The 22,982-nt window shown below is 41.1% G+C and overlaps 5 protein-coding genes across 7 annotated transcripts; 4 read left to right on the forward strand and 1 right to left on the reverse strand.

The window, feature by feature from the left end:
• The first annotated feature begins 91 nt into the window (after positions 1 to 91).
• BCIN_03g00710 (hypothetical protein) lies at positions 92 to 4,032 on the forward strand. The gene is made up of 5 exons (XM_024691696.1): positions 92 to 766; positions 827 to 1,652; positions 1,706 to 1,801; positions 1,866 to 2,017; positions 2,084 to 4,032. Exons 1-5 carry the CDS (start codon positions 552 to 554, stop codon positions 3,114 to 3,116), a joined length of 2,322 nt encoding a protein of 773 aa, XP_024547467.1. The 5' UTR covers positions 92 to 551; the 3' UTR covers positions 3,117 to 4,032.
• Positions 4,033 to 6,084: 2,052 nt separating this feature from the next.
• Positions 6,085 to 6,982, forward strand: BCIN_03g00720 (hypothetical protein). Its single transcript, XM_024691697.1, has one exon. The coding sequence runs from the start codon at positions 6,334 to 6,336 to the stop codon at positions 6,685 to 6,687; it is 354 nt and encodes a 117-aa protein (XP_024547468.1). The 5' UTR covers positions 6,085 to 6,333; the 3' UTR covers positions 6,688 to 6,982.
• A 503-nt stretch (positions 6,983 to 7,485) lies between these two features.
• BCIN_03g00730 (hypothetical protein) lies at positions 7,486 to 8,612 on the reverse strand. The gene has a single exon (XM_001559419.2). The coding sequence runs from the start codon at positions 8,407 to 8,409 to the stop codon at positions 7,645 to 7,647; it is 765 nt and encodes a 254-aa protein (XP_001559469.2). The 5' UTR covers positions 8,410 to 8,612; the 3' UTR covers positions 7,486 to 7,644.
• Positions 8,613 to 12,538: 3,926 nt separating this feature from the next.
• BCIN_03g00740 (hypothetical protein) lies at positions 12,539 to 14,650 on the forward strand. Of its 3 annotated transcripts, none has more exons than XM_024691698.1 (2): positions 12,539 to 12,891; positions 12,938 to 14,650. In XM_024691698.1, exons 1-2 carry the CDS (start codon positions 12,789 to 12,791, stop codon positions 14,281 to 14,283), a joined length of 1,449 nt encoding a protein of 482 aa, XP_024547471.1. In that variant the 5' UTR covers positions 12,539 to 12,788; the 3' UTR covers positions 14,284 to 14,650. The 3 variants fall into 3 exon arrangements, with proteins under 3 accessions (XP_024547471.1, XP_024547469.1, XP_024547470.1); XM_024691700.1 differs by having other exon boundaries at positions 12,943 to 14,650; XM_024691699.1 differs by having other exon boundaries at positions 12,953 to 14,650.
• Positions 14,651 to 20,166: 5,516 nt separating this feature from the next.
• On the forward strand, positions 20,167 to 22,971 carry BczipA. Its single transcript, XM_024691701.1, has 2 exons — positions 20,167 to 21,448; positions 21,498 to 22,971. The coding sequence occupies exons 1-2, from the start codon at positions 20,485 to 20,487 to the stop codon at positions 22,304 to 22,306; spliced, it is 1,773 nt and encodes a 590-aa protein (XP_024547472.1). The 5' UTR covers positions 20,167 to 20,484; the 3' UTR covers positions 22,307 to 22,971.
• Positions 22,972 to 22,982: the final 11 nt, after the last annotated feature.

Here is a 22,982-nt window from a genome sequence, read left to right on the forward strand (position 1 = left end):
GAACCAATGACTAGAAGACCTTAGATTAAGTAAGCTTGGAGGCTTATTACTAGATTGGTACTCGAGAAGCACATCATCATCCTGATCCTTTGTGTTATTTCTTATCCAACAGTGGGCTTGGGCAGCCACAAATGGGGGATGCGAACGTTGGGTGTGGCTGGTGACCGCTTACATAATCACACGCACCTCTTCCGGCTTTACACGCGCGTCTTCCTCAGCAAACACCCACACTCTCCTTAAGTCAAGCAGTCAAGTTAGCACTTTCTCTGATATTCTGGCATGCCAAATCTCAGATAGTCACAACATCATACCAATGTGCTTATTTCGAACCAGATCTCTGGCGATGTAGAATCCCATACTTGCTACTGTGAAAATCACAGTTCTCTTGCCTTCGTGTTCAAATACTGAGCTTGGCTAATAAGCGGTGCATGTCGGTCAACCACCGATTGGTGAATGTCTTACTCCTCTTTGGACTTCGCACTTCATATTCTTTCCCATTTACTTGACCACATCTATTTCAATCCACCGGCAACAACTTGCGTACAAAAAAGATGACACAAACTTCTCCCACTGCATTTGTCATCCCACAAGCAGGAGACGCGTTATCTCCAGCTCAGACACAACCAATAGCAAAGCGCATCAAATGCAATGTGTCTGGATGTGGAAAGCTCTTCAGTCGCAAAGAACACCTTACTCGGCACATGAAGTCACATGATCCTAACCTTCAGCATGAATGTCATGTATGTGGTCGTCGATATGCGCGGAGGTAATTTAGCACTTCAATATCTCAAACAAATAAACTAGCCCTTGCTAACAATTCACTCAGTGACGTGTTGAAGAGGCATCTAGATCATCATGCTCAAAATTCAAGCACTAAACGTACAATGGTCGCATGCACATCCTGCCATGAGCGAAAGCTCAAGTGTGATGACACATCACCTTGTCGATCATGTATTCGTACATCAACAGAATGTAGTCGATTGATTGATGGTGGGACTAATCGTATGGAAGCCGATGGTGTGGGTGTGAATGAGACTATCATCGGGAACAGCGTGGTCAATGCTCACAATTGGAATCAAGACTCTGATCTTTCACATCCCTGGTTTCAGTCTGAAAACTCATCGTTGTCTTTACCTCCATATTCCGATGAGACTCTTGAGCTTTTCTTTCAAAGTGAGGGTATCCCCAGCGGGGACTTTTCTTGGGATCAACAGCAGTCAGCGGGAGGCAACCTTACAGATTCATTTCATATACCTCTGTCTGACGATGCTTCAATCTCTATGCATGCTCTCAATGATCCACACAAGTCTCGGATGAATGCAATGCATTATGATGCTGAATCTAGTGACATGACCAGGTCAAAATTGTCATCACAATCACCTTTATCATCATTATCTTCTGAGCAAGATCATTTGTCGAAGTTACGTAGAACACTGAATCAGGATCAAGATCATCTGAGCCATCTTCTCGAAGTCTATTTCACTAAAATTCATCCATCCTGGCCCGTCTTACACGCTCCAACATTCAATTTTCAAAATGTTTCACCGATATTGCTAGGCTCTATGCTAACGCTTGCGAATTGGTTGGATGGAAGTCAGAGGCATGAACAACTTGCGTCGGATGTATTTGAAGCAATATTAGCTGCTCGATTAGTAATTGATACCTCTGAATATTTTTTCCTACTATTTCTAATTTACATTTATAGGAACTCAATCTCTCTTTTGACAAGGAGGTTGATCAATCGTCGCTCCAAAACCTCCAAGGTCTTCTTTTGTGTGTTGTGTACACAATTTCTCTTTTGGTGAGCTGCATTTTCAGGAGTGAGAACTCAGATCATTTTCCAATCACTAATGATAACATCACAGACTACCAAAGGAATGTCGTCAAGAGCTGTTTATCTTAATGGTGCACTGATCTCAACGTGTCGCCATGCTGGAATCTTCAATGGACAGAACACATATTATGAGCTGGGTGATTGTCCATTTGATCTTTGGTTGGTTCAGGAACAACTTCACAGGTACTAATATTCTCATGAATTCTGTTCTGTGACAGTCTATCTACGACGCATGCTGACAACAACTAGACTTGCGTTTTCTAGCCTGAGAGTAGATGCTTATCTGAGCGTTCTTATGGATCATCCGCCGTCTGTTCGTTATCAGGAGATCAGCATTCCCGTTCCAAAGTCTACAAAGCTGTGGACTGCGGCAACCGATGAAGAAAGGCGAAAACTTCAATGGGATGAACCTGCAGGTCGCGAGAAAGCCTTATTCTGCTTTCTTATGCGCGATATCATTGATAGTAGCGAAGAGCAGTCGGTCTCGTATCATCTCACTGACAATGACTATCATCTCGGACTTTGTTCCTTACAGATTGGGACTTGGGAAACGGCTCGCGAAGCTTTCTGTTGTTGTGATTCAGATGAGCTGATGACGGATCCAAAGAGAAGCGACCCAGTTCATCGATGGGGCTTTCAACTCAATCGTTGGCGTACAAGAATGGAAGATTATTCCCAATCGATCAGTTCTATTGGGACCGATGACGATCGCATATTTCCACAACTGAACCGCATGCTATGGCACATATCGGCCCTCACAGTTCATGCGCCACTAAAGCTCTTACAGCGACAAGGATGCTGCTTCAAATGTCGTCCTGGAGCCGGTTTGGCTATACAGAGAACAAGATTGCGTCTAGGTAGCTGGATGTTTTCGCCACACCCCCGTACCGCCCTTTGGAATGCTGGTCAGATATGTCGGCTAGCAGAAAATAACTTTTCGAATCGCTCATATAATACTGATCCTTTGCTCAATCCGCTTGCAATGCCTGGAATTCTGAAGAGTGCAATCGCGGTATGCTCTTATACATATCATATTAGTACCTGTTTTGGATGTACTAGTATATTAGGAGATTCGATAGATCTATTCAGTGCATCTCACAAAGATGATAAATTAAAGGATTGGACGGAGCACGGAATTGGGATGGCTACCTGGGGCACAGAATCAATTCCAGTGTGCCATTGTAAATTTATTGATTTGGAAATGTGGTTTCGGAAGAGATTTGCAAGAGATGTAGGTGCAGATACAGAATTTACGTCATTCCTCGCCGGTTTAGGCGAATGAAAACTTGAGTTTTTTACTAAAAGTAATTTCTCATATCTTTACCAGCAGTAAGGAATGAAAAGAAATTGCTGTGGACGCGCGAGATTATCATTGTATTTGTCTTCTTGCCATATCCTCAAGGGAAATTTTGGAACTTGTTGATCACTGTTGGTTTCTTGCCACACCTCGAGTGGCATGATCAAGCTGGGGCAAGGAAAAGTCTAGAACTGAAACCTCAAGATGAGAACGCTGTACTTGGGCTGCAATACATAGAAAAGATTGCGCGATTTAAAACGAGCATCATGTAGAGCTCGGAGTTGGAGCTAGGTTAATATATGACTAATTATTCGAACGTCTCTTGACAATGGAGTAGAACAGTCCAAGGTTTTGGTCCTGACAACTCTGCACATAAGCTTCATCTTGAGTTTGTCTCTAAGAATAGGAAAATAGGGCGACCATCGAGGAAGAGTAGCTGAGTGATTGGCTGAATACTTCACTTAACAGACGAGCAGTCCGTTTAAAGAAATATTTTGGTTACTATCGAGGATATTTGAGTGGGGAAATAATCGCAGAAAGGAATTTCGTGATGGCAGAATATTGAGGTGCCTAAATCGTGGCTTTACACGTGTTACTCCTGTCAATTACCCCGTTCTTACTGGAATGCAGCGCGAAATCTTAGCTTCATCTTTCTACACCTCGTGATTGGTGTCGGCAAAACATGGCGTGCGGAAAGTAAGGCTAGGTTTATTGTTTCTCCCGCGTTGTAGGCACTGCCTCCACGGGGGAAATACAGATCTAAAACTGCGCATTATGGGAGAAATGCTATCGTTCTTGTACAAATTGATAATCTTGTTTCTGATATCAAGAGTATGATTTTGATGCGATCGCAATAATGGCAATTTACTACTCGAATGTTATTCTCGTAGCAATAAGTGCAATCTTTCTATGGACGTTCAGGATGCCACTAATTCTACTAACGGACCTGTTGGCACCCACAATAGCGATCTAAGTGTTCACTGCTCGAAGCCCCGATGGTACAACGTGTCATTTTTTTTATCTCAGAAATTAGTAAAATGCACAGCAATACTCTCGATGATGAGCTAATTATTCTTTAGTGCTATTCATGCAACAACTGTTCGCTCTCTTCCGGGGGAAAATGCATGGACACCTGCCGCGTATAAGGTTTGCTGTCTGTTAGTCCCTTACGCAGGAATCGGCCGAGGGTTAAACGTATTTTTGAGAGCCAGTACACTGGCAAAGACGCCTCTCCAAATTGCAGCACGAGCGAATGTATTATGTATGGTAGTATTATCCCAAAGTTGGGGACCAGGGGACGGGGATTTTATTCATGTATGTGCACTTGATGCAGCTATCCCTGATAATGATTGTCAAAATTCCTGTGGACTTATTTTCCTCGACAAAAGCAAAACGATAGAACATGTGAAGATGGCAGACTTTCACGCATGCGCGTCAGAAGTATATTCAGATATCTCACATATCGCGAATGCCCTGGAGGTTATCCTGAATGTTAGGGCTATGTATGCGCACTATGCGTCAAAGTCGAAATGGGCCCATTTAGAATTCTCTATGCTCCAATCTTACCGTTTTCGCGCGATATCTTGGGATCAGCAGTTGATATGTGTAGGTGATATTCAACTACATGGACTTTGCCAACTACCTCCAGGCTATACCCTTTGTCTTGTACAACCACATATGACTGTTAATCCTCGTTATAATACTCTTGGTCTCAGGTCTTCCATAGCCATTTCTTCACAATTTTCTGCGTTGCAGGTACTATGGTCCATTGCTCATGCATGTATAGGGTCGTATACATTGTACCAATCAAAGGGTTCACAATTGGATATTTATGGATACGCTGCCTTAGGGTTGACGGTGATACCTTATGTGATTGCGAGTATCATCAATCTGCTAGCAAGCTTGGTCAGTAGGTAATACGACAATGTCTTCCTAGTTCATTCATCGATCAAGGATGAAACAATTAAACGCAGTGCAGTTGTGGATGGAGTAATTGGATCTATCGATCGAGCAGAGGATGAAGACGAAAATATAACTAGCGATGATAATTAGGCAAGCTCGGTAACTCGGCTGTTGTGTTCAGGGGTAATGTGAGTGTAGAAGGACGATTCATTTGCGAAGTCGACATGGCTGAAGATCTATCAGAATACACACTCATGTCTCCAGAAAGCGCTCCCCATACACTACCGACCAAGACCAAAAGACTGAAACAATATCTTTCATATCTCTTCGAAAACTCTGCCAAAATTGACAAGCGTTTGGTCTCGAAAATCCAAGGTCAAAGAAAGAGAAACGTATACTCAGCATATCTTCCCATGGTCCTTTCAAGAAACTTACCCCCACACATCTCGAACCTATTTTTCTCTTCTTCGCTTCCCTTATTCCCATCGTCACTGTCGCAGCTCCCTGCATCATAATTTACATTCTCACTGGCTGGCAAAAGAGGCAGGCAACTTCTACCCAAATCAATTTTACTGTTCATTGGCTAAGTCTGGGACAGTCAAGTAGATCGTTTATAGCGGAATTTGAGAGACATATCAGGAGAAGTTATTGAGGATGGATTCTACTTTTTGTGGTGGGTTTTTATAGCTGGGCGCCGATTGGGGAGTTGGTTATTGTGACGCAAGAAATGTATGAGTTTGAGTATTGTGAGTCTTTGTGAAGTTCTTGTAGTTGTTATATGACTTCCAAATACATCGGATAGGGTCATTTGGAAGCATGAGGAAATTAAAGTTGCTTTGTTTATTGGACCATACCTATATTGTTAAGTTCTAGTGAATTCTACTATCAAAATCTGCGAACCGATGTCAAATTTCCATTCACGTCTACGAATATTGGAATGACCGCTGTCTAATTTGATTCGATGGTCAAAATTCTCACACAATGATTAAGTTTTTGTGAATAAATGCTTTGATAGTTGACTTCAAGGCTGGAAACCCTGGGAATTTGATCGGGTTCCCAATACTAATACAGTATACCTGATATATCTCCATACGGCTGCGATCTGATGTCCAAGCATGATGCCGTATGTTTGATCTCAACACTTGCTGTAAATGATGAGGGACATATAACAGATACCTCCTGTACCAAACTTCAATAAAGCAATTCTCTAACAGCAACAACTCTCACATCTATCGAGCAACCCAGAAAAACGAACTGGTCAAACTCTGAATCATCAGCAGACTTCAATCAAGCACCAAAAATGTGCAACCCAGTTATCTACATCTGCCACCACCTTCCCACCGCCCTAAACCCTACTCCCTGGTTTAGCTGTTCCACTCATCCCACCCCATTCCACCGCAACAGAATCATCCCTATGAGTTTTGCATGCAAACCCGCGCCAGGAACTATCGTTGTAAGACGTCCACCTGTCAGATTATTTTGTCAGCGATGTCGCGATAAATGGAGATTAGGAGGACTGTATGAAATAGAAGCTACGAAAAGTATTGCAAGAGTGGATAGTGCGTTGGCGGGAACAGAATTTCAGTTGACGAACAAAGATATTCAAGAGGGCTTGAGGAAGGCAGATGTGTTGTTTAGGAGTGAGAGATTTTAAGTCTGGGGGCGGAGATGGAGGGTGATTAGAGGTGACATCAATACAACGTCATATCCGTTTTTAAATGATTTTTAGATTTACAACCAGCCGGTACTATCATCCGAGATTAGCTACGAACGAAAAATTTCGAGATCGATTCACTGGATGTAGTCTGAACATCTTGTCAAATGGGCATCTTAGCAAGATGTTCTACAGCACTTCATTTCCAAGCTAGCAGACCAGAGCGCAGATAGTCATTTTCAACGGAGCTTCATCACGAGGGTAGTGGTGGAAAATGAGAATTGGGGACTTATCATGCTTAGATTGAGATGTCAAGGAAAGGGTTAGCCTTCTACTCCATTTTTGAGCTTTGGCTTAGGAAGTACTGTTTCTCGCGAAGGAAACTTGATATTGAGTATCTTTGAGATAGGATGTATCTAGACTGTGGGAAAGGAAGAATAATTCCTAATCAGTTTGGTCTGTTTGTCTATCTAGTAACATTATGTGTTATAGCTCAATATTCAGAGCGTCATAACGTGTTGATAACAAATAACGAAATTGATTATATGATGTGAGAATTCAGAGGTCCGTGAAGCTAAGAATTATAAGCTCTTTCTGTACTTACAATATGGGTTGGAACTGGTCAACTATTCCAAATATTATTATCCACATATCCCATTCAAAATCCATTCGTTTTTCTTGACTCTTGTGAACGTATCTTAAGTCGCATTTATCAAGTAGAATATCATCATGCAAGACCAATATACTCAATCTTTGACGTCTGGCATAGGCCGAAACTCAATGTCTACCGCCGCTCGGTGAGAAAACCCCTATATTCATTTCTAGCCACAGGACAAAAACAGTTGTATTCCCGAACTCAAATGAAACAGTCCACACTCTCCGCTTCTTCATTTCAAGTCGATTGATACGAAGATAATTAATCAATCGTTTATATCCATTCAAATAAAAAACATTCCATCATTTATTGAAAAAATATCTCGGCATCGGCGGCTTCGCAATCTCCTCAATTTCGAAAACCTTGTGCCTACAATACCGATATCCACAAGTACAATGCACCTTCTTCTCCTCATACGGAGGGGTTTTCTCCTTTTCCCGCTCCTCCTGTTTCTCCTTGGCTCTCTTACAATTCTTACAATTTGGTTCCGTACATTCGATTTCGCTATACGTTTTATGCATACGATGTTCTTTTTCCAAACAGGCCGAAAGACCGCAGAGTCCATTACATTTAATCCATTTGTGTTCGAGCGGACAGTTTCCTGGGCTATGCCGACAAATCTTCCACCTGGATTTTCCTTTCGGATGATCTTTTTCTTTTTCCTTTTCCTTTTCCTTTTTCTTAGTGAGATATATCGATTTGGAGGGTTTGGGTTGGCAGTAACAGGAATCTGTGCTATCTGATGATTCGTCGTCACAGGAGCAATCAGAAGGTTCATAATACGATTTTCTTCTTCCTCCCCCATGACGATGACGATGATGGGGATAGCCCTTTTCTTTTCCCATCCCTTCCAAATTTACTTTTCCCGCAGCTTTTTGTTCTTTCTCAGCTGCTTCTTCATACCCTTTCCGGACCACTTTTTTCCACTTCCTATTCATGCGATTCTCATCGATTCCCAGCCCAGAGAGGTCGCGGATACTTTGGTGATACCAATCTTCGATTGGTTGTGAGACTTTCCAATTTGTAGATCGATGACGATTGTTATAATGCTCTTCGACCATTGTCATGAGACGTTGCAGGAAGAGAACAAATTTGAATTGATCTTTTTGTGATTCGAGGGGAAGATAAAGTTTCCAGAGTTTCAGAGTTTTATCGCGGGAACGACGATGATGTGGTTTATGGGAGTGATGGAGCGAATCTTGTCCTAGATAGACGGTTTTGAAGAAGGGCCAATTATCGCTGAGTGAGAGGTTAGTGATGAAGTCACGGCAATGAGAGGACAGGTGGGTGCAAATGGAAATGGAAATGGAAATCTTGCCTTTCGGGATCGGGTAGAACAACCATGATTACAGATTATGTAAATTCTAAGTGACTTGCTCCTTAATTGGAGATTTGGGGAAGAGACTGATTGTATAGAAAAAAAATAGAAAAAAATTATCTCCAAAAGAATGCTGATAAAGTATACTTGTAATGCTACCTACTGCTTTTTCTGATATGAAGCGTCGTGAATAACGAATTAGTTCTAGGTTAATTTAACGCATAAAACTACCAGTACTACTTCGCTCAGTTTCGCTTCAATTTTGCCTGAGAGATGTTCTAGAATAAGAGTAGCTCTTCACTCATGAAAGAAAAAGTGGCGACTAATGACATTATGAAAATATAAACATAAAATCCTGCGACCTATTGCTATCATTATCAAATGGTTGATAAAGGTCTCTCGATGATTCATCCGGCCTAAAAAAAATAGAAAAAAGGTTGTCCGCGACCAGGAATTGATAAATGAATGTTTTCCGTATCCACAGTCGGCTGGAAAATTTGGCGAGGTCGAATAGGAGACCGATATTGTTGGTTTTAGTAGCCTGCAACTGACCTACCTGTAAGTAGAAGGGACAAAAGATAGAAAATTTGTAACATCATGCTTTTCTTTTCGAATCAACCTTAATCGTGATTGTTTTGCGCAACAACAAAAAATTAATTCCATCTCTTTTCCTCTACCTAGCCATCCACAAGAGAAATGCGTAGGGAAATTTAGAACTAGAAACTAATTAGTGATACCAAATAGATGATTCCGATGATTCTTAATAAATTATCAGATACAAGTCAGAGGGCAAGTGAAATTCAGATAAGACAAGTGGGGAAATACATGCCAGGGAAGAAGTTAAAACGTCGTCATGCAAGAAAAAGCAATGTAGGACTGGAGAGAAGTTCTGTTAACAAAGGTCGAGAAGAATTTGAAGTCCATTACAACTGCCTCCAATTTTACTCCGCTGTAAACAACAATATCTATCAGGTTTCTTTAAACAAAGTCTCGGACACGTTATTTGGCATGCAAACCTGATGGGTTAAAACGAGGTAGATTCCATGCATTTAATTTATTTACTAACATCTAGAAAGATGAGTTAGTAGATATAAATTTCTATGGCAACTTGAGTTGATAACTATTCTAAGCTCAGGATACCAACTTGAGCAAAAGAAGCCCAACGGCAACGAAACCCAGATCAAACACTGGAGGCACCTCTCCGAGGGTGTGTAGCCTACAAGTTGATTCGCCTTGAGAACCATAAAGTGAGTCGCAGCAGCGAAAATATTGGTTGTGAGAAGAACATTTTCGCAACTAAAGGAAGAATCGATACTCCATGCAGACTCAAAAATTGTAAGGCAAGAAGTGTATTAGATATCAAAAACGTCTATCTTACCATGGACAATGATAAAACACGGAAAAAAATGCTCACAAATATTAGAAGCTTGACGTTCTGGTTGAAGCGATTAGAATTTTGTGTTTCCACCGGGAAAACTCGCGCTGATGAGCTGAGATAGGAATTGAGTAATCAAGTATATAATTCTTCGCCAAGGACCAGACCATACTTCAGGTGATCGAGGGCTACCACTGGACATACTGGTGGCTTGGCTTTGACTTTTATTAATCAATTGGAAATCTCGCGATGTTACCATCTCCTGCTAGACTTGAAGCACTAAGGCCGATCGTATAAATTTTTGTAGTTTTGTTGATGGGAAATCTTGGTGCTTACGAACTCAATGAAAGAAGTGCCTTTCGAGAAAGTGAGCTTGAGGCAGTCATTTATGGGAACTCCCAAAGCATTTCCTACTGATAAAGACCATCTTTTCTATTTGCCAACTATGCCAACTCTCCTGGGCAATCTCTCAACCACTCCGTCATTCCTTCTACATTTCACTTGATCATGTTCATATATTTCCATGATTTCTATACTAGAAATCGAAGGAACTTGTACAAAATTAGACCTTGTGGAACCTTTCTCATTAGCGGTCCTGGTCTACACTTTTGAGAGAAGATTCAAACATGTATATTTGTAAAAAAAAATAAAATCAAAAGGAACAAGAGTAAAGCTGTTAGCGTACGATGCAATTCTCTCCCTACTATCCAGAGAAATCAAAATATATACACTTCATCTTACGACCGATATAGCTATAAACCCATATGCTGCATTCATGAATAACATCAGCATCTGTCATGGAGGTAGGGCTTTGGCTATATTCTGATATAAATCTTCAGTTTCGCACGTAGCTGTAGTGTGTAACTTTGAATATCATGACTCCATCGCTCTCCGAAATTTGAAAATTGTTTCTTTCATCTGTTTCGTTTTTGAATCTTGAATCCTCTCATGACTCCTCCCCCTCTCGTTCTCCTTTACCCCCAAGAGAGAAGGAGAGAGGAGAGGAGAGCAGGGGAGCTTTCCAGTACTATACTACAAGTGCAGCTCAAAAAGAAAGAGCGCATCCATTTAATCATCCATCAAACCATTCATTCACCTCGCTACTCAAAATAATATACATCTCAGCCCGTAAATCATGTGATATAAAGCACTACATATCATAATATAACACAATGCCAATGGAATTACAACTACAAGAATAATAACAAACGACAGTAACAGATAACAAACCTACCAGAAAGAAAGAAAGTGCAAGGTATAACGATTTATATTTTTAGATTTCTCTAACACCGACATCTATATCGAAATCAAAGTTTCCGTTTCCAATTTTGAATTCCGGAAACTATTCATATACTCATGACAGCCCCGCCCTCGATAGCAAGAGAAGCAAGCAAGCATGTCATTATCACCACCGTACTATCAGCCTTATGGAGGGAGCATTGAAACATTATAACATGTATAGCATATACGATATAGCATCTAGCATCCTCCAGATTGCCATCACTCGAACGAATCCTCATTAATCGAGCATGCCACCCCTAAAAATAGAAAAATAGAAAGGAAAAAAATGGAAATCTCCACTTAAATATCCTCTCTTCCTCTTTTTTCCCCTTTCCCTTCTACCCATAACCCAACTCAACCCACCAATTACATACAAAAAGATAAAACACGCAATTCACTGTATACGCATCCAGAGACCAGTCTGCCTCGTCTCGTCTTATCTCAAACAATGCCCTCTTGCTTGCTTCAGCTCGACCAGGATATTGTTGTTTGGGGGAAGGAAGTGGGGAGTGGGGATTATGGGATGAATGTGGAAACTTGATGAGATACATTATTATGCGGTGGGAGAAAGAGTCCGGTAGTTTGAAAAACGAACGCATAGCTACAGAAGAGAAAAAAAAGATAATAATAATAATAATACTATAAACACAGAAGAAGTTCCTCCTTCTTTTCCCCACCCACCTACCACCTACCGCCGGTCCCCACTGGAATTTACCCACTTTGAACTCCTGGAGTTTGAAGAAGAGGATCTGTACTCTGTAGGTACATTGACACAGACATAATCATTATATCGGAAGGAAACTTCCCTCGCTCTCGGGCATTAATCATTAACCAAGCTAGCCACTCCAGATGCGAATACATGAAAACGAAATCCCAATGAGGGAATAGGAGTGAATAGCCGATTTGAACGATTACAACTACCGCAAACAGAAAAATAAAATAAAAGGGAACTATTAACTAATTAAATTGATTTTTCCAAAAAAAAAAAAAAAAAAAACTAAAAAAACACTCATGCTTTCATGACATAACATATAACACGGCCGCATACACTAGCTAATCAGAGAAATATGGTATGAATCGTAATAAGGCACGTGCATGGCTGCAACTGTGAGGACTAACTCCAATCCATTCGACGCCTGGATAATCAGGCATAACATCAGCTGACGAATGATCCTAGCCTCAAATGACATTTCCCTTACAATCCCCACCTTTTTCTTGTCTTCATCCACAAGTCGGTATTCCCAATACTGACGCACGATCCTACTCGACTTCAAGAGGGCAGAAGTGCTGGTCTCACGTGTGAGTGTTCTGGGGAAGGGACATGATGTCTACGAAATGAAAAGAATAGGAATACGGAGTAGTTGTCGCTGCGACATTTTATTACATTCATCTCCAACACCCCTCGTCTATCCTGTACTGCGTGACTGCCATCTCATCCCTCCACCTTCAATAATTTCATACCGAGCGGCAATATGAGTTCATTTTCTACCCTTCCTTACCCAGTCGACATGCCCCCTCACCAAGCAAAACCAGACACCCGGAATGTTGGGCAGCCCTCACTCCAAAAAGACCAAGGTAAGCCTTTCACCCGTTAATGCGTGCTTTGCCTGGTCGTTGATAGGGAAGACGCCTCAAGGTATCAAGAGGAAACGATCACATCCTCCTTCTCGCAAGAGCGCACAAGCTTGCCCAGAACGAGCTGTATCCAAAGATCGAAATACCAAACTAAAGCACCCACTATCCTCTACAACTAATGACACAGTGGTCGGCAGCAGTGGAAAGAACACCAACCCACTTGAATACTGGGCAAAGGAATTCCGTTGGCCTAAGGAATACTTTGAACCAGAGACAAACATAAATAATCTGCTTGTGAAAAAGAAATCTTCATATCTTCATGAGGAAAACTCGGAAGCTAGCACTGCCACACCCAGTGATCAAAAGCCGAGGGAAGTCAGAAGCACTCCTTATATGCATCCAGGCTATGAGATTGTGCTTTTAGCTAAAGGTAGCTTTATGGGACCGTTTGAGTTGGGTATTACAGATGAAAGCGAGGGGCTCAGTGAGACTTTGCTTACGGCTGAACAATCAATCCCTCAAGATACCCTGTTTGGTGACGACCTATTCGTCAAAATCTGCGAGGGAGTGAAATCGAGAAACGAAGCCAGGGTTATTCGAGACATTTCCCCTCTGATTTGTCCGTCGGCCCAAATTTTAAGCTTTTATGATGCCAAACATCTCACGCTTTTGAATGAAAGTGTCAATGAAGGCTGGAATAATGCTGTATCTTTCTATGGTTCTCGTCCACAGCCTGATTATTCCGTGGGGTTTGATCGATTTGCGTTTACAGATGAACAATTTCAAAAGCTTAAGCCTTTTGTTGGAGAGGTCGCCGATATCGTTACCTCCCATTTTATGGCTACTTGGCAAATGTACTTCCCTTTCCTCGCCTGCGAAGTGAAGTGCGGTGCGGCAGCACTTGACATTGCAGACCGACAGAATGCCCACAGCATGACGATAGCCGTGAGGGGTATCGTTGAACTCTTCAGGCTAGGAAAGCGCGAGAAGGAACTCCATCGGGAAATCCTCGGTTTCTCTCTCTCGCACAATGACCAAATAGTGAGGATCTATGGCCATTATCCTGTGATTGATGGAAAAAAGACTACCTTCTACCGCCATCCAATCCGTGAATTTAGTTTCACAGAACGAAATGGTAAAGAGAAATGGACAGCGTATAAGTTCACTAAAAATGTCTACGATATATGGATGCCGAATCACTTGAAAAGAATCTGTTCAGTTATTGATAGCTTGCCACCCAATATAGGTTTCGAAGTAGGGGAATCAGGACTCTCACAGGGGCTGGAAAATTATCAATTCTCTGGATATTCGAATCAGGGTGCCGAATCTCTACCAGAGGAGGCTAGCAGTCAGGCAAGCCGCATCTCTTCTCGAGAAATCACCTGTCTCTGAACGGGTTGTGGCGAGGGTATCGAAAAAGCCGAGGAAAAGAGGCCCACCTGTTGAGTTTGACTCAACAAAGGAGATAGATAGCGAGTAGAGCCCAGTCATCGATTTACCTTCAGTCGTTTCTATTTGTACATTCTTTGGAGATATTGAAAGCGGCAGCGGAGCCCCGCCACGCCTTGCCCGATCGAGCGTCATTCCCAGGGGGCAAACTGCAGACTTGAGATAATATTCTGAACACTTGTTACAGATATGTATCATATCTATCCTAGAAATAATGTAATGTAGTGTAATTACTACAAGTAAATATGAATGTAGAATTCAAGATTGATAGATGGATTTTTAGAATCCAGAATTTATACTATATGTAGTAATAGTAATTTAGAGATTTAAAAAATTCTTCTCTCTCTCTCTCTCTCTCTTAGATTGTGGGAAAAGGGTTGTAGGTAGGTTTGTATGCTCTATTTGAATATGTCTCTTATGACAGTGAGAAGGAGGGAAGTGGATTCGTCCATGGATAGTGTTATTTGTATGGGCTTTTGCTGCTCTTTTTTTCTCTCTCGTTTGGCAAATAGATACATGATCTTGATATTTATACTATTCTACGTCGCATTAGCACAGGCTCTTTCTTTCACCCACTCACGCCGTCTAGTCTTGTCTCGTCTTGTCTTGATACAAGTCCAAGTAGAGTCGTTGGCATTATGAACCCAACGCAGCCCCTTCTATATCCAAACCGAGTTTTCTCCTCCTCCTCCTCCTCCTTCTTCTTCTCCTTGTAGATATGATATCCTTATAATACTTCTTTCCTTTCTAGAGAAGAGAGGTCAAATCACATCACATCACATCCCGTCACGTTACATCTCACCCCAATTCCGCAATCAAGGTTACATATTTTCTTTCCCCCCGAAAATTAATCAGCCCAGATCGATAGTTATCAAATCTTCCATATTTCTAGTCATGATCAGTTCGTTCGTCCCTGTGGTTCTAGAATGAATTCTAGATCTCCTGTGTATCTCGGCATTTATATCTACTTGTCTTGGTGAGATTGAGTGGATTTGATTTGAATTGATTTTTTTTTTTGTTGTTTTCGATTCTATTCTCGCTGTCTATCTATCTATGTTGGTTGGTTGCTTGGTTGGTCCAGTTCAGCCAGGTTCAGTTCAATTCAGTCCAACCTTTTTGTATGTATGTATGCTGGGATTAGAGTAGAGTAGTATGATAGGTATGGATATGGAAGATCAAAGTCTGAGTTTTGATTTCTGTATGTTGGCTGTGGGGGAATGAATGGATGGATGGATGTATGTATACTATTTATTTTATAACCGAGGAAGCAAGAGAGAGAGAGAGAGAGAAATAAGTGATATATAATATCAGATCTAAACAATCATTCCAGATACAAATAACTTTCTATACATATGTATATATACTCCGTACAACAAGTGAGATCTGAGTCGAATCTAGAATTCAAGATGAACATTATCAATACCGATACTAATATCAATATCAATATCCAGGGTCCATTGTCTAGAACACAACACAGCACTCTATAGTAGACATTTAAAGATTCACTTTACATAAGATGAAAATAACTTTTCTGCCCCTTCTTCTCCCCTCCCCCCTTTCTCTCCCTTCACTTCCGAAATCACATAACGTTAACCAATAGTATAGATTCACAGATTACCAAACAAGCTTCGAAGATCGAAATTTCACTTTCGTTTTGTTCTCTTCCTTTAATCTACATAGTTATGCAAACTAACTTATTCTGAATTGTGTGTTATTATTATTATTGTTATTTTCCCCATAGAGATAGAGGAGGAGTATAATTGATTAATCAATCGGCAGATGGACGGAATGGAGAATAGCGAGCTCGAGGAGGATTAAATGTATGCATGAATGTATGAGTGTAGATGCAGAGATGGAGAGATGGAGATATACTTTTCGCTACATCATTCATATGATCTGGAAGGTCGTGAGGTAAATTAGATACCTCATAAACTAGATACTTTGTCGATAGAGAGAGGGAGAGAGAAAGATCCTTACGTATACAACGGTCTAGAATCTCGAATCTCGAATCTCGAGTCTCGAATGTAAGATCTAGAATTTTGATCAAGAGGAGTATTACCCATGAGATATCGGCAATTGTGCTTTTGGGTTGTAGGTTGTCTTTCTCTCTTTCATTCTCATCTTGTATTAAACCATCTTTTCATCCGTCTACTCATCCAAAAAGATCGATGGATATTAGATAGAGATGTGAAAAGTGGATACACCTCGAGCCAAGTCCAGACAAGGCCAAGTCCAAGTCCAAGACAAGTCAAGTCAAGTGGATTTTCACGAAAGTAGGTAGGTTGATTAAAGAAGTGGAGGAAAAGTAAGTAAGTAAGTGGACGGACGGACGGACAGACGAAAGGTGGAACGAAAAGAAAGTGGAAAGAAAGTGGAAAGTGGAATTGATAATACCCGGTAAGTAAGGAAGGAAGGAAGTAAGGAAGTAAAGAAGTCTAGTCTAGTCTCGAGCATGTTTTACACTTGTACTTACACTTAGTTTTCAAGAACAGGACGGGAGTTAGTTAGTGAAACGAATACCTAGCACGAACGAACGAGCAAGCGAACGGTTAACGGGAAAAAGAAAAGAATGCGAAGGGGAAGGGGAAATAAGTTGATTTTATTTTTATTTTTATTTTTTAAAAAAATGATTTGATTTATATTACTTGCTATAATACTATTCATCTTTCTACTTTCCTAGATAGATAGATAGATAGATAGATAGATAGATAGATACACACAACTCGAATAACCTACAAAGTAGACAACTATATTTAAATTAACATGCATGCATAGATACTAGAATACTAGAATGCTAGATAGATAAATATAAAAGAGAATTCATGCAAATCCAATTTAATCCAGTCCAAACTCCTCCTCGGACTTTCCGCTCATTATGTTTGAAGTTCGAGAGAAGCGGAAATGTCCGTTAAGGCTATGTCACGTGCTAGTGACGAAGCTTTATTCGGTCCCGAGTGAGAGGAGAGGAGAGGGGGTAGGGCAGGGTAGAGTAGAGTAAGTAGAGTTTGGAACGAAAAAAAATTGAAGATTGAAAAACTACAAATTGAAAAACTCAAAATGGAAAACTCGAATCTTTGACACTTTTGATTGATTGATTGATGTTGATAGGCGAGAGACCGATGGAGATGGAATGGATTGGGATTTTCTTTCTCGACTTTCAATTTTCAATTTTAGGTGCACCAGTGTGAGTTATGTATGTGACTATCTGGGTATGTATGTATGTATGTATATATGTAATAGATTCTGATTCCGGTTCTGATCCATGCATAAAGTATCCATTCATTCATTCATTCATCCATTTCTTTCTTTCTTTCTTCATTTGTTTGATGTACCTAATACTACTTCTGGTATCGAGTTTGTTTGGCATAAGATAGAATGCGTTACTTATCATGATTCTGATGTCTTAACGCTCTAACTCGAATAGGAATCATTTCCTGGATTGAAGTGTAGGCGCAGTGCAGGGCAAGGCAGTGCGGTGCAGCAAGGCAAGGCAAGGCATGGCAAGGCAAGGAAAGGAAAGACGTTGCCACGCGTTGGTTGGCGTAATGATGGCGGATGGATGGCTGATGGCTTGGGATGATGTGTGTGTATGTAGGTATGTGTGATGGGAGTGTGCTTGTGTGATTGTTAGTACCGGCAGGTAGTTATTGTGTTGTGTTGTGTTTGGTGGGATGGGATGGTGGGATGTGGTGTTTGGGATTTCGGATTTCGAGAGTAGGGATATAGGGGGGTGGTGTGGCTGGATGGGAGATGGGATACATGTGGAGAGGTGGCTTTGGTGCTTTGGGGATTTATTTGTAGGTGTGGTGGATAGATGGGTGGGTTTATGCACAAAGAGAGTGTACTTATTAGTTTTTAGGATTGGGAGGGATGATTTGATTTGATCTGATTCGATAAGTTATGTTATGTTATGTTATATTCGGGGCTGTGCATAAAAGTTACGAGAATTAGATGGATCGAGTGAGTGAGTGGAGGGGCTATCTACTCAAAGAATCAAGTATTGGAATTGTGAATGAAGGATGAGATGAGATGACATGACATGAGAACAAACGGATTCGACGGATCGGATACAATGTGATGTGATATGACACGATAGCGGTTAGCAGAGCAGAGTAGGTTGATTTTATGTATATTCGCGCCCTGGGATGAGATGCAGTAGTAGAATACGGAGTTAGTTGCGGGATATATCGTATATGTATGTAGACATCGTATACTCGTGTATAAAAAATGGAATACGAAGATGGTTGTTTGTTTATATTTTCATCTTTCTTTTCCGTTTATTGTTTGAGAGTGAGCGAGGAATGGAAACTGGATGATTGTAAAACTCTTGAGATATATATATATACATACATTCTAAGGATTAGATGATGTGATATGGTATCATATGGTAATAGATAATACAATACCATACAAAGTGGAGTTTGATATCTATCTATCTGAAGAACTAGATTCATATGTGTATATTACCTCCAGCAGCGGAGAGATAGATCTCTTTTCTTTTAATATCTGAAATAATATCGAATTCGGTAGTTGAAGATTGAATGTGGAGTGAGATCCCTTACACCCCTTATTCCTTATTGTTGTAGTGATAGATGCTATTGGTATGCTTTGACGTTGGTGTAGATCATAGGACATCCAATAATTGAGTTCTTCTTACTCTGTTCTCATACAATACGGTACGTACTGTATGATATATCACAAGAATACAGCAAATGGAGTTGGGCCATCGACGAGAGTAGTCTGCCTCCACGGCAGTGGCTCCCGGAGGGCCAGCGGAGCGTCATTCAATCATAGAGAGATAGTAATAAATATAGATTCCACGTGAAACATCGAATATGTATGTTACGATATCTGGTGGTGGTATAAAGATTTCCTTGAATTTGATATGATGGGTGTATGGATGGATGTGATATCATTGCATGTAGATACTAATATAGTTGGTTGATCCATTCAATATCATCTATCGTACGAGTGAGTAGTCAAGTAGTCATACTTTTGCTATTTTCTGTACCCTCTCTACCCTCTTTCCTCTCTCCTCTCTCCATTGCACATCACAATAATCTCATCCAGAAGCTCTCATCTACTTCCCATCCCAAATCCCCAAACCAAAGCCCATCCCCCCCAAAAATAATGCCAACGAAAAACTACCCAATCGAGGAGCTAATGCTAAAATAGCCGATACTCCGATCCCCGAGGCTTATTTAAGTAATTGCCGCTGATGGGCCAATTGGATCGCTGGATTTTGATTATGAACGCGCGTTCACTTCTTTTTCTGCCTCTTGTTTTGATCAAAGCCACTGTGCTAGGAGGTGTTGACTGGTATTGGGACGGGGACGGGGACTGGCATTGACACTGGCATTTGGATCGAGGGATTGTTGTTCCGCGAGAAGGGAAGGGAAGAGAAGGCAGCAATTTAGATGGGAGGGGAAGAGAATGAAGACGAAAGGAATTGATGGTAGATTTTCCGTGGGTTTACTTCTGCCTTCTCTGACTTTGGATTTTCGACTTTAGACTTTGCATTTCACACTTCACATTGAATTCACCCTTTCCACTTTCATAAGTTGATTGTATTATTATATTCTTCACTAGCTAGGGATCCCGCACTCGATATCTACTATCATCTACCAGATATCCTTACTCGCTATCCTTACTAAATCCCCTTATTTTATATCCTTCACTACAAACACCCCTCTCGTCTACTATCCCAGCTCATCCCACACTATCCCATCCCATCCCATAACTACGCTCACACCCCCGACACCTATCCTATCCGGGCGCTTCTACCGTTGTCTAGTGTTTGAAAACCATCAAGTCCGCTTCTTTTTTGACCTGAAGACGCTCCCGACACACTCTTACTCGTATAACATCTATCGATTCTTCAAAACTTCGATTCATTCTTCATTGATCGATTTGTCCATTTATCCATTTATTTATTTATTTATCCCATTCATCAATCGCTCAGAAAGCACACGATAGGAACAGAAAGCCGCCCAAGGAAAAGAAAGAAAGGGTTCCCAAGATCATCGTCGTCAGTCACTCACCCACTCGCTCACGGCAACATTCAATCCATCAATCCCTCACTCAATCACTCACTTCAATCATCAACAACAACACCTCTCTCATCCGCCTTCTCCTCTCGCAACCATGAAGTCCGAATCCATAACCTCAACTCCTCAGGTCAGTTGTTTAGATCCTCTCGAATTAATCGACTATACCGAATATGAAACGGTGTCATATCATTCACCATCTCTCTCACCACCATCTTCTTCCAAATCGCAATTCGTCCCAGCTTCCGTAAGATCTTCCGCCGTCTCTACGCCAGCGACATTACCTTCGTCAAATCAGCCGACTCTTTCTGGCCCAAGTCATCAATACGACCTGTACAGACAGCAAACCGGCATTCCCCAAGGTGCCATCGCCAATACTTTGGCAGTCAATGAAAACAATGGCCACATCAACAGATACAACTTTCAAGACCCTTCATACTTCTCGGCCATGAGTCCAAGTGAGGAATTTGTAGATTTTGGAACGGCTCCATCTCGTACTCCATTCCATCCATCAGACGTGGAAATGGAACAAGATCCGGCCTTCTTCTACCCCGAACAAAACTTTGTGGACCCAAGCAATATTGGATCTCAATCCTTACCAGTGGGAAATGTCTTGCCAACACAATCTAGTCACGTCGGTCGTCTTTGGCCTGGAATGCATCAACAACAAGCGGCTCTTGCCAAAGCTCAAGCACAACAAAAGCAGCAACAAGCTATCATCGCACAACAACGTCAAAATGCCATGGCTGCAAATGGCCAACAACAAAGACAACCTCAACCACAACAACAGCGTTCGAGAGCACACACTGGTACAGACCCTCTTGTCGAGGAAAAGATTTCTCAATTGCTCAACTCGATGAGACAAAGTAGCGTCGTTACCGATGGCGATGACGGAAATTCTCAAAATATGACGCATGTTCATCGTATGCGAAAGGAAGAAGAAGACATGGATGAAGATGAAAGATTATTGGCTAGTGAAGAAGGAAAGAAACTTAGTAGCAAGGAGAGGAGACAACTTAGAAATAAGGTGTCAGCTCGTGCTTTCCGATCAAGAAGAAAGGGTAAGCACACTTTTACAATGAAAACAATTCCAATGCTAACATTCTATAGAATACATCAGTCAACTCGAAGGAGAAATCGCTGTCAAGGTCAATGAGAATATGGATTTGAAGTCGCAAAATAGAGCTTTGATGGAGGAAAATACTCGTCTATCAGATCTTACAAGAATGCTTCTTTCTTCGCCTGCATTTTCTGGTTTCCTCGACACTTTATCTTCCAACCCGGCAACTCAACAAGCACCACCTCCACAACAACAAGCTCCTATTCAACATGAACAACCAAGACAAGTTAGAAAGGATGTTAACCCATATGGTGCTCAACAACAAATGCAACAACAACAGCACATTGGCATGGTCATGATTCCAGAACAAGCTATGGATTTTGCTATGCTTGATATCAATGCCGATGGATTTGGTTACCAACCACAAGTTTATTCTGTTCTATCCCTCCCCGAGACAGTTATCGATTCATCAATCCTCTCCGGAAAATCTTCAAACCTCGTCGATTCATTACAATCTGAAGATGAGAAAGTAGAACTTCCAATTGTTGAACGTAAACCCGTTCATGAACTTGCACCATCAGCTGTTGCTGAGGAAATTGTTGATGAAGAATTTGATGCTGATCCCGCATTTGCTCTTTTCACCGAAGATACTTCATCAACAACTTCAGCACCTACAACTGATTTCAACTTTGATATCGATTTCTCTACTCTTGGCCTTGACAAACCTTCTCAATTTGAACTCGTCGTTCGTGATATTGAAAGCGAAAGATTAGTTTCAACTAATGCTTTCAACAGAGCAACTAGGTTATGTAATAACTTGGATTCGGTGTTGGATAGATTAGAAGCAATGTTCTTGTAGAGGGTTTAGGGGAATGAATATGGAGGAAAATCTTGTATTTGTTGCTGCGGTTTAGCGTTTCTTTATTCAAAGTCTTGACTTTTTAACATATCTTCTTTTGTTTGTTGTTTCTTGGTTTATATATATTTTATCTTTTTCGTTTATTACGTGGTTGGCTTTGGGTTGTTAAGGGATCTGAATGTGTGAGCTGATGAGGCTTGGCTGTGGAGGATGATATGGGTAGAATGATGAGGGGAAATATAGGGAGATGGGGTTTGGCTAGGCTAGGCTACTGGGCTTACAAAAGAGATAAATACATTTCATCATCTCAACGATTCTCGAGATGAAGATGAGAATGGGAATTTACATGTTTGGCCTGGATTGAATGGATTGGATTGGGTTGAATGGGATGGGATAGGATGGGATGGGATGGAATGGAATGGGATTGAGGGAGCAAATAGCAATAGTATAGTATAGTGATATAGGGATTGAGTTCAGCTAGAATGGGAATTTTAAGGATTATGACTTTATAACTTGGTTGTGTTGGATTTATGTTATTGTTGTTGTTGTGTTTGTTTTACACCTACCTATGCCACCTACCTATTCCAGCTATTCAATTATCCATATATATATTATATACACATGAATAAGTAAATATCCTAGAGCATACGACGAGCAAATAAACAGACGAACATGT

Source organism: Botrytis cinerea, chromosome 3 (genome assembly GCF_000143535.2).
Source record: "Botrytis cinerea B05.10 chromosome 3, complete sequence".
Taxonomy (NCBI): Eukaryota; Fungi; Ascomycota; class Leotiomycetes; order Helotiales; family Sclerotiniaceae; genus Botrytis; species Botrytis cinerea.